The following is a 12481-nucleotide window of genomic DNA, read 5'->3' on the forward strand; positions in this document are numbered from 1 at the left end:
TTTTGGTTTTCTGTTGTTTGGTTGTTTGGTTTTGTTTGTTTGTTTTTAAATCACTTTAATCTCCTTTTTAAAGAAAAATGTAGCCCCTGTATAAAATACCACAGCATACTTGGTTATACCGGTAGTCCGTAACATTCTCCAGTAACTCCATACACCTCTAAGAGAAGATCCCACAATTCCAGCTTTTGGTAGCCCAACAGCCCACCTGAAACAGTTGGGGCTACTCAGACGAGCACTTGTGCAGCACCTTAGGTATCCAAGGAATCTTATCATCAGTATTTTCAGATTTTCCACCCTAAGGAATAAGTACCATTTCTTGATAGACTAGGGTTGTAGGTTTTCCCCCCAACCCCTCTGTTCAGAGTACAACAGCATATATTTTCAAATTACCTGTTACCCCAAAGTCTACAGCTGTTGCTGGAATTCCGGAAGGGGCCGAGTAAGTTCCTCTGAGTGTTTTCAGTAACAGAGCTCTGACTTTCCAGGTCAGATAAGGAAGTCAGAACACTACATATTTTAAAAGTTAACCAGCTCCCTATACAGTAGTAAGTTTGTTCACTAGAGAATGAAGTTTGGAAGACAACAAAGTAGAATGGTATTCTTAAACACCATGCTACAATGAAATTCATACTACATACAGGAGATAACCAAAACAAAGACTTGGCACAAAATTAGAGGTACAGAAGGCACATTGGTCAATCCTGTCTAGGACCCTGTGTGCTCATACTAACACTTAACCTTTTCATCTCAGAAATCAAAAGGACTGCAAAGGAACAATCAAGATAATGAGCTGAGCTTCTGCTGTGCTTCCACTTATAGGTAAACTGTTCTGTGTATGGTCATCAGTCAGGAACTGCACTAAGAGATCCATGTGAACAATACTTCAAAAATACTGTGACACCCTACTTACTCAACTGTCCCTATAGCATGTGTTTTATCTAAGTTAATATACACCTTTCTCCAATCACTTGTGCAAAGTCAAATTAAAACTGCCAAAAGCAAACAGTCTGTTAAAAATCATACCACCATCCAAGCAAATCTCCATTTTCTTTTGAAATAGCTAAGAAATCACAAGTTTTGCTCATTAGAATATTCTGGATTTAAGATTAATTCTGTGATACATGCCAGGGAAGAAAGGGAAGAAGAAGAAGAGGAAAAAAAAAAAGGAAAAAAAAAGTCATCATCACACATTAGAAGTAGAACTAGATGAGGATAACAATCAACAGTGATTTTTATTCACACACAGCACCGTGGTTTATGAAGTTAGTTACAAAGTCTAGGCTATAGATAATTTTAAAGTAATTTACTAAAAGTACTCCTGGAAAGCTATCTTCCATCCAATAACAGGTTATTTGTTCAGAAGTCTCATCTGCCACTCCATGTGGCCAACAGATGACCTTAACAAATCAGTCCACAAAATCTGAAAAGCCTATGCTGATCTAACAACATCTGTCACAAATTCTGTGACATGACTCCTTGCAGCGATGGTAAACTGCAAGTGTCTTACCTAGATTGTTTCTACCATCTTCCAAGCTTTCTTATAATCTCATACAGTTAAGAGTCTCCAGCTACTGTCATGTTAAATCCCTTGATTTTAATGAAGATTTGAGTCAACCAAGACACTTCAGACATTAAGAAAGTACCCTGCTGAAGTGCTTTCATAATAATAGCCCTATTTCCTACTGTCTAATTACAGAAGTACTATTTATTGAAGCATAAGTATTCAATACAATTCTGAATTTTCACGTGTAGTTTTGAAGATGTAAAACAACCCTTCAGGTTGTGACAAGGTAGACTCAAGGAACTGTTTCACATCTACCCTGCTAAGAATTAAAAGAACAATCTGAACAGCTCTTCTCCCTATTTTACCACCCCCCCCCCCCCCCAACAGCTGTAGTACTCTGTATGTACATTACTGGGGACAGAGACAGCTGAAAAGCAGGTGACAAAGTTGTGTGCCACACAGATTCAGTACAAACTTAAGCTCAATAACCATTATACAGTACTGTATTAAAAACATTCTCTATTCATAGGAACACACTTTGCTTGACCAGAAGCCCAAAATAAATTGATTTGCACCTTTTAAGCTTGAAAGGACAGAAACTGTATTTATAATTTGAGTAAGTTCCCTTTTTAAGTCAACTGCAAAACTCCCGTTTGACTGAAATTACGGTATTTTATAATTAGTGAGCACTGATAATGAAGTAAGCCATAAGTGGATCTGGCGTGGGATATCGGTTTTTAAAAATCTATTAACTTATATTCTTCCCCAATCGTTTCCTCACCTTATCTATGAATAAAACTCATTTTGAATAAGATGCTGAAGTTGCTCCAGTTTGACATCACACCAGAAAATGCAAGTCAACATTACAAATCAAGTTTGTTTGTATTTTCCCAGAAACTGAAGAAATACATCATTTTCACATGGCAAAATTAGCACTGAGTGCAATATAAAAATACCTTTTATTTGAAACCAAGGGGTAGCTGTTAAACATTACTTCACAGAAGTACAGAAACTCATTTTGCAGTTAATTTAGCACTTAGCTATTTAAAATGTGTGAAAGGGATGGATAGGGGAGTAATTTGTAATACTGGAAACCTGTGCCAGAGGAAACATGCAATCTAGCTTTTCAAAAGCCAAGGAAAAACCTCCTCTTCCCTTGAATCCCTGTGTAAATCTGAGTGGAAGTTACAGGTATTGGATTATTTCCATGGATAAGTATTTACTTTAAGAATTGGCTAAACCAGCATTTCTTAATTGTCAAAGTTTTCTCAGACAAATAAGATAATGAGATACTTTATAGTGATAAGCGTTACAGTAGGAAGAACTAGGATTAAATTACACTGGAAACACTGGAGAAATCCTGGTTCCGCTGCATTCAATGATGTAACTCCCACTGACCTCAATAGGAATAGATCATCCTAAGCAGATGAATATTTAAGCACTTGCAGGATCTTTCTACCCACTTCACTTGAATTAAGCATTTTGCCTCATAAATAAAAGTCTGAGCTACTTTTTTTCTTCCCATCAATTTCAACCATACTCTAACAGTTATGTTCTTTCTATCAAAAACTGTCAACATCACATGTTCAGTAATGAGGGATCTTACACTTAAGTATATTCCCATTTGGCAAAATCTCTTAGCTATTTTTAAACTCAATTTACACCATTTTGATGTACTGAGTTTACTTTGCTCCTGCTTCCTACTCTTCAGGGAAAATACAGAGAAATATAAATTACCAAACCTTGTCCTTCCTGACTGTACTGTGGTAGCCAGCCTATGCCTCTCTAGGGGGTTCTGACATATGCATCTTAATTTTTCATCTCAAAATAATGACTGTTTTCCTACAGAATCCAACAATGCTGAAATGCACGAATTTATTTCACATATACAATTCAAAACCTAAGTGCAATTCTCATCACTTGTTTCTGTTACATACACGTTGCATACAGTTACACTAAATTAGAACTTTTTTTTTAAAACCCATTTTTCCCCCCATACTTTCCCATAAAATTTTACTTGGGAAGAAATTAGTAAAATAAAAGCTGTGCTTTTATTTTTTAAAGGACCAACCAGCTACAGAAACAAAAGTAACCTATTAAATCACTTCTAAAAGTTCACTTGTTTATGCAGTGATGCCCCCTGCTAATTCTCAAATACAGCAACAGCAGAAATAAAGCTGTTTCTCCCTTCACATTCAGACAAATTGCTGTGACTTTTTATTCCTGCTTTTATTCAGATACGCCTTCCTGGCCCATGCTCTACTGTCCTTCTCTAAACTCACCTCACCTTCTGTTTCAGCTCTTCCGAGGAAATCTACTGTGCTGCTTTCACCTTTGTCATCCAGAGCTTGTCAACTCTCCAAGTGTGTGATGGACTCAGATGTAAACTTTCAATATGTTACACAGGTTTACTTTTTCAAATTACTGATTAAAAGTTTTCATGTTATGGTACGGAGTAGCTTTAATGCGTTTAATTCTCAGGGGTTCAAAAATCACTTACTAGAATTAGAACATCTTCCTTTTGCAGCAGTATTCTTGAATATATATGTGCAAATATAGTGTTTGTTGTTACTCACTCCTTGACCTCCCAGCTCCACAGCAAAATTTGTATTTCTCTTCTGAACCCTATCATATAAATGAAGGTGACAAAAACTACCAATTTCACCAAAGATTTGCTTGGTAAGATAGTGAGAAACAATGGCAAAGAGAAGGAACTCGAGATGAGAAAGAGACAGACATCTTTTCCCAATGGTAGCTGGGCAACACAACAGCACAATTTTATTTCTTTTTTTTAAAAAATCTATAGCCTTTTCCTTTCACCATATTCATAGCAGCAATACATGCTACTACTTTAGCAGGCTACAGTACCTACAGTTCCGATCAGACTGCTGTCTCTTCCCATAGCCTCCATACCCTTAAAATACTAAGGCCCAGTATCCGGAATCTACATTTCACCAGCCCTTCTCAGCTTCACTCCCACGTCCCCAAACATAGAGTAGCCAGAAGCAGTTCTACTAAGCACAATGATTGAAAGTGAATTTCATGCTCTAATCATTTTAAATTCTCAAGTAAAGACTCTCGTTTGATGAGCCAACTCATCTGCAATCAATTCCTGATGTACAGAACAAAAACTCTAAGCCCATGAAGTTTCAGAAAGATCACAGGAATTTCAAAAATCACGGCTGCAATGAAAAACTATGAAGAAACTAGAAGAGAGAACGACAAGAAACATTTCCAGAAAGTTTCACAGCCAACTGGACTGTGAGACTCTAAATACTGAACTTGGTGCAGCTACTGGAGAGGAGCTAGCTGCTGCGCTCTCTTCCCACTTCAGCTTCTCTAACCAGCCCACCATTTCCGTACTGTCCCCCCACCTGTAATACGCTTCTGGGTTCTAGCTTGTAGAAGAATACATTACAAGTTTTCCACACACTTAGTTGCCATGCCTAGCACTACTGTAGACAAGAAAACCAAAGAAATGTCATGCGTAGTAGACTCACAGAGCATAGTAGATAAGAGTAGCGTAGCAGATACTCAAGTATCTATACAGAATAGCATATTAGATACAAATCATCAGTCTTGCTACTGAGCATGTCTTAGAATTTGGACCAAATCAGATCCATTTTCATTAAGAACTACATGCTAAGCTCCAAAGTACAGCAAACATTAAACCTCAAGACAGTTAATTTTTTGCTTAATTATTGACAATATACAATTTCTTTTCACTCCAATCTCAGAAGCAGTTTGAACTGTTTTTGCTGAAACTAAGAAAATTAGCCTGAGTTCCAAATAAAACTGTCCATACTTGGCATGGAAAACTTCAAACAGTTTAGCAATGCTGCACGCAGCTGAGAATAAAGTCTTGCAAAGGAAAATTGTGGGCGACCTTAACTACGACAAGCTCTCTGCCTTTAAGTCAAAAGCATGCTACAAAATAGGCATCTCGTAGATAACATACTTCATTGGCCATGAACTCAGCAAAACTCAACAGAAACTAGTTCAGTGACTCTCTGATAAAAATCAGTGATTCAGACATTAAAAAGAAGCTGTCACTGCCAGTCCAGTTTCTAGTAGAGCATTTTGCCAAGGGAGTCTTATACAACAGATGTTATTTACTACCTATTCATCTAGTTAGGCTGTGGTTCCAACCTTCAAAATCTACACACTGTTATGAGACTATAAATATAATTTTATCCTGCTAGATTAAAACAGGAGTCAGGACTACAATGGTATAGAAGCTGAATTTTATACCCTCCCAAGGGAAGTGTCTTTCTTCATAACAACACAACACATGTCCCTTCTATGCTTAAACAGAATATTAATCTGTCCAGAACTGTTGGTATGACACCTTTTCAAAAGCACTGAACGATTTTTAGATAGATATTTAAAAAAAAAAGTCTGTAGATTGAAATAATCTTCTTTTGATCAGATAGCCTGGAGCAGTAAGTAATTTCTTTTGTATTTTGTACAGCAACTAACATTAAATTCAGCACCTGCAAAACTACTATCTGACTAAACTAGAAAGCAACTAATATGGAAAAAGAAATCTGATACTAAGCTGGCACACAGAAGATGTGAAAGATTTAAATAGAAAAGTTCATGTGAAGACTGTCAATAGGCTCTATATTTAGGAGTTGCTTTTGATGGAAGTATATTCTAAGACCAAAAATTCAAGTCTAAGGATAAAAAAGGTCAATTTGTTAAGAATTAAAGATTAAATGTTCCACTCCATAAACAAGGAACAGTTCCTTAATATAGAAAAAAATTAAACAGCCCATTTTTCATGGAACTACATTAGAATATTAAAAAACTTCTTAAAGCTTCTTTAGCTATTATAGGTTCTCTATTTCTCAAAACTGTAACTTCACTAAACAGAAGTTTTGACTACTTTATAGTGCACCCTGCTGAGATTATACATAAGAGTTAAACCTAAATTGCTTACAGAACGTCCTCATTCTTCATCTGAAACAAAGATTACATTCCTTAAGGAAAAACTCACCCAGGAAGATTGTACTTGCAAGGGATGTTGAATACAAAAGGTATAGGATGGAGGACTACAGAAGAGGAAATAACAATGAATCATCAGGGATACAGAAAAAGTGCAAATCTGAGACAGAAAACTGTCCTTTCATTTACAAATATTTATCAAGGCTGTAGTAAAAGTAAATAATTCTAAAATTTTTGAAGGACATTTTCCTTTGGGGAGCAAAGGCAACTTAATATGAGAAGATAATTCTTCTCAGCTGTTTTTAACTCGTTTTTGTCACTCTGAAGCACACACTGTATGACCCAAAACATTCAAAGTTTAAGGTTAGAAATGACCCAAGCAGATTTAATAACATTAAAATTTTACCCATAAGCAAGCTTGTTAGGCCTTCCTGTAACGTTTCCACAAAAGCTTAGCTTGAACACAGCACCTGGTTTTCAGTCAAATCCAAGCTCTCTCTCAAGGGTTTAAGTAAAGAAAATACTATCGTTAACACCTATTTTAGACCCCATATTTGAATGCTGAAACTACACACTGGAACATCTTCTTAAAAATGTCTTATTCCAGTATACTTCACCACTGTAAATCTCAGCCCCGCAGAGATTGTTAGAACCATCCCTAGCCTATGGTTGAAAGATTTTTGGACCACCTTCCAGTTCTTCTGCTGTAAGGGCCAGAGTTCTCTCTGTGGGGAGACAGTTTAATTTGGAAGTGAATACTAAGAATTTCTTTTCACATATTTGTTCTCCGAGAATGATATAGGAAAAAAGCCTGTGGTGACATGCATCTTCCCAAAGGGATATTCACTATTGAGAAGATCACAGAAAGGAAGGCATCAGGAAATGTTTATTAATTCCAGCTGCACTTGACATGTTTGGTATACAGGAAAAAAGGTATATTTGCTTTACAACCTGACAGACCATATTAACTGTGCTAAATAAAAGCAATGAGTTGTACGCTTTCTATTCACTATTTCCCACCTGTATTTTTACATGCTTCTTCAACCAAAAATGACAGAAACAAGCATGCTTACTTTTACTGTAATGAGTCAGATCAGGTTCCAAGCTCAAGTTACATGTCTTTTTGCAAAAATGAAGGTAACTGCATGTGCTGTTGCGGTCTTTTAAAACAACTTGCTATCCAGACAAAATTACCACTTCTTAAGACGTTAAAAATAAGACTTCCTTTGCCAGATTTCTTTAAACTAACACTCAGAATTGTCCATGAAGTGATAAAATCCTGCTGTTAACCAGCACATTATTTTGGCTGCAGATTTTTCAAAGGATTTGTATGACGTAAGCTATAAAGTAACAAAATGAAAAGGAGATAGGGAAAAAAAAAAGCGCAACTTCAACTTCTAACAGGTTCCACAAGCTTCCCCCCCCCCTTTTCTTTTAAATACAGTCACTGGGTCTCCAGTATTTCTTATTCAGCTTTCAAATAATACCCTAAAATGGACACTCTCCTGAATAAAACACATAGGAAACCTGCTAACTTAACTGAAGAACACACCACTAATTTATTTTATGTATCCTGACATCAGTCAGGTTTTGCTTAGCTTTTATCTAAAAGTGATAGATATCATCACACACAAAAATAATCTGAATGTTAATGACAACACACAATCTTGCTGCCCCTTCTCTCAATCCCACTCCCCCAACAAAACCTCCAAAGTACCTACTATTTGGGACTGTTACCTGCAAGTTACAGATATATTTCTTCTCCTAGCAGTGATACAATATGCAGCCAAATTAAGGAATTTTGCTAATACACAGCAGCAGTACAATTAACTCCAGAAATATGTACTTTTATCTGTCTACAGGCTTTCAAGCAACACAACTATAAAAGTGTGTTACACAATCTGGATCTGGCCATTTCAGTGGCAAACAAGCAACAGTCCCTAGACAAAAAGAAAAAAAAAACCCACAACACTACCTACCCGAGAAGGTATTTAAAGAGAATGGGCAATTTTTATTTTTTTTCTGAAACATCTCTGGTTCCAGTAAAATAGATGCAAGTATTTTAGGCCGCACTGACAAACCTCTTGGGGAGTTTCAGAATACTGCTTTTATGTATTTTAGAATATTTTTTTCTTAAAAGTGATGAAACAAGACTATTATAAACAAGAAGTAGTATTTTATAGCAGCATAATACTAAACTGCTTTTTCATCTACAAAATGCTACTTCTCTCCCAATACAGGCTTCAAACACCTCAGATTTAACCATTTATTTGAAGATATCTGGAAAAGCAAAAAGTCTTAATCTAATTTCACAAGTGTATGCTGAACACCCTTAGGCATCAGTATAATGACTGCACTTTCCTCTTTCAGCCCCTCCCTGGGAATGCTGGCTACTACTCTGTAGATGATACTACATTGGCAGCATCACAACTATTACTGAATTCCATATTGATTTTAAAGAATAAAGCAAAGCAAAGCTTCCTCTTCCCCAAAATATGTGATTAGAACAAGAAGTTTTACAAAACAATACATTTATAGAGAGAGCAAACACCTTCCTTCTAGAAGCTTTTTTGGTTTGGGGGACAGGGGAGGTTCAAGAGAAGAAGGGAGAGAGCGTGCCTCAAGCAGAGGGAGAGAAATCATCCTATGACCATAGCTACGTTCAGGACAAATCTAACATCACAAACCCAAGGGAGAAAACATGCAGAAAAGTGCTGCCCAACTTCCTGCTACCTGGCTAGTTGGGATGCTATAACTCATAAAAGTATATTTTGCCTACAATTTATGTTCTGAAGCAGGTTAAGAGGGCAAGTCTTTAAATCATACGCATAAAGACAGATATGATTTTCCTTTAAGAATTTAAGGCAACCCAAACTACTATAAAACTCTGCGTAACTGAAAAAATTCCTCTGATAGTTTATGGCCTCAAATTTCTGAGCATCTGAGCTGCTGACGCCACGCATAATTTCTCTGTGTTATAAGTAAAAAGCTGTAAAACTGCACCACAAAACTATAAGACTTAATCATATGGAGCTAAAAATTTAATGTTAAGTCACAGCTCAGCAAAGAATCTAAACTTCGACATTTTGCTGATTTAAGCTGGAATTACTCCCTCCATAAAGTATGTGTGTTTAACTGTTTGCTGGATCAGGGCTCAAAGTTTCTGAAGTCTGCCACCTATGTGCGATATTTACCAAGTGCTTTTACAAGGTCTCAAGTGTGGTTTTATAAAAATGATCTGAGGAAAATATACTGTCTAAACAGTATGTGAATAGCAGAAACTAAATCTTGATTTCAAACAAATTATTCTGGCTATAAACCCCCCAAATCAAACTAGCGTACCAAGACAGGACACAACTTCACACAGAAAAGAAAGCCCAAAACAAGCAGCAAGAACACCCCTGCTGTTGTTAAAAGTAACACTCAAAGCCGCTGCAACAAATAGGCTAAAAAGAAAAACCCTCCACTTGTTACTCTCCTGCCCAAGCTTATTTGTGTTTAATAACATTTCTGCTAATAGCCAGTTTTATGGTTCATGTACATCTGCCACTCCAAAAGTACAGAAAAAAAAAATGTCTTGAAATACTACAGGCATGACTGTAAAAACCATAAAAATCAAATTAAAAAATTACTTAGTAGCTAGGAATATTTTTACATTTGCTGTATTTCATTCACATTTTGGGTATTTGCTGCAAAACATCAGATTTTTTCCACCATCATATGATGCAGCTTCAAAAACCTTAAGACTTTAACACTAGTGGAAGTAAAATTAATATGTTGGGTCATATTAAGGTAATCTCCCTTATTTTTCAGGTCCCTGTCAAATACTTGAATAACAAGTTTATATTCTCTGCCTAATAACTATTTTTGTCATTTTTAAAATAAGAAAGATATAGAAATTTATTTTGATGTTCAAAAGGTGTGGAAGGTTGCAATTAACTTTCACTTCATTTTTGTAATCTAACGAACTGACTCTTTTCAGATTTGAGCTCCAATACAAAGCATAAAACCTTCACTATCTCTTTTAACGCCACTAGCACCTACAATTTTTGTTCACTTGTGAGTGTTCGCATACAGCTCTGTAGAGGAGAAGGTCTCTGAGGCAGCTCCTGCTCATTAAAATAAGACAGGCAAGACATCATTCAAAGGCTGTCCGAAAGCGATGGGAAGGAACAAATAAGCCAAACGCAAACTCTCTCCGGTAACTCAGGATATTATGCCACAGGCACAGAGTTCCTCTTTGCAAAATCCCCCCCCGTGGGAGGAGCCACCACTCGCTCCTAGGTTTCAGTGCTCAATTCCCTGCACTCCTCAACTCAACTCACCGTCTACATTTTCCGCAGCAAGCCGTCAAAAAAGCACACCTGCCCGCCCAACCCTTACTCCTAAATTACCCAGAAAAGGGGTGGCGAGTTAGAGGAGTCAGTCCCCGGGCAGTAAACGAGAACCGACCTGCACGACGCTCGGTTTACACGAGCGGAGGAAGCGAGCCCATCCGTGCACAGAGTTACTCCCGCAGGGACGGTGCCTGCCTGGGAAGCAGCGGGAGCGGAGGAGGACGCGGCGAAAGGGCAGAGGGTGCGGGGGAAGGGGGCGAGGCAGGACAGGCAGCGCGGGGCAGGCAAAGCGCTGGCAGAGGAGGCAGCCCCGGGCGGCCGAGGGCACCGGCACCTGTAGCCGGAGGGCTGGGGTGTGCAGGACGCGGAGGACGACAGGCGGGTACCTTTGAGCTGGGGCAGCGGCGAGAGCTCCACCTGGCTGCTCTGGCTGCGGAACTGCGAGGAGCCCTGCGAGCGCTTCTGCCTCTGAGCCTTGCGCACCGATTTCCGTGTGAAGCCATCCACTTTCTCCGCGGCAGAGATGGCCGCCGACATGGCTGGGCGGTGAGGCGGCGCGGGGGGCCGTCGCTCTCCAGAAGCATATATTAAAGCGGAGGGAGAAGCGGGCGGGCAAAAAGGGGGCTTTTAAAAAAATAAAAAAAACCAAACAAACAAACCAAAAAACCACCAAACAAAAAACAAGTCCTTCCTGCCCTCACGCCCGCCCGCGCACACCACCCCGACGGGAAGAAGAGGGGAGGCGAGGGCTGGCGTCCCGGCGGCGAGCGGGGCGGCGGCGGTGCGGGCTGCCGGGCGCCGGGGAGGCTCCGGGATCCGGGGAGGCTCCGGGGTGCGGACTGCCAGGCGCTGGAGAGGCTCCGGGGAGGCTCCGGGGTCCGGGCTGCCGGGCGCTGGGGGAGGCTCCGGGGTCCGGGCTGCCGCCTCGCTCCTCAGTTCCTGCTTCCCTCGCAGCTTCCTCTCCACGCGGAGCCGGCTGCCGGGGAGGCGGGGGAGAGCGGCGGCCGGCGGGGGAGCGGAAGGGGGGGGGGCGGAGGAGGAAAGGGAAAAACAAACAAACAAACCCAACAACTTTGCCCGGCGGGGCGGGCGGGCGCCAAACTTTCCCGCGGCGGGGAGGGGGGGGACGACGGGACCGGGCTCCCGCTCTCCTCAGGGAAGGCGCGACGCGAGCCGCCGCGGGCCGGGCTCGGCGGCGCCGCTGCCCCGCTCCCGCCTCGCTCGCTCCGCGTCCCCCTCAGCCGGGCTCGCCTGCGCCAGCCCGCGCCGAGCCCGCTGTCATCGGCCGGACTCGCCCCTGGGCCGAGCTCGCCGGGGAGGCGGCTTCCACTCCCCGCTCCCACACGCCCCTTCTCCGCCTTCAAACGCCGCCGGGTGCTCCCCGCGCCTCCGCCGTCATCCTGCCCCCTCCTGCTCCGCCGGGGGCCGCCACGCGTGTCTCCGCCCGCCGCAGCCGCGCCGCCAGAGCCCCGGAGCCGGCGGGCGAGCGACGGCGCAACTTGGGGCGAGTGGAGTTGAGGGGAGGAAGGAGGGGAAAGGGGCGGGGCGGGGGCGACCGCCGAAGGGGCAAGAAGGGGCGAGAGAAGCGGCCGCTGCTGGCGGCGCTGGGTGATTGACGGCACCGGACAGCCAATGAAAAGAGAGGATCGTGGAACACCCCTATTCCCGCGCAGGGGCTTGGGGAGGACGCGGG

The 12481-nt window shown here is 41.2% G+C and overlaps 1 protein-coding gene across 1 annotated transcript in view; it reads right to left on the reverse strand.

The window, feature by feature from the left end:
• PPP2R5A (protein phosphatase 2 regulatory subunit B'alpha) overlaps positions 1-11325 on the reverse strand; it is a 44118-nt gene extending 32793 nt beyond the window's left edge. Inside the window, exon 1 of the mRNA XM_075707140.1 lies at positions 11175-11325. Within this exon, the coding sequence (XP_075563255.1) occupies positions 11175-11325 (151 nt within the window). The remainder of the gene's footprint in view (positions 1-11174) is intronic.
• Between the last annotated feature and the right edge of the window lie 1156 nt (positions 11326-12481).

Source organism: Pelecanus crispus, chromosome 3, assembly GCF_030463565.1.
Source record: "Pelecanus crispus isolate bPelCri1 chromosome 3, bPelCri1.pri, whole genome shotgun sequence".
NCBI lineage: Eukaryota > Metazoa > Chordata > Aves > Pelecaniformes > Pelecanidae > Pelecanus > Pelecanus crispus.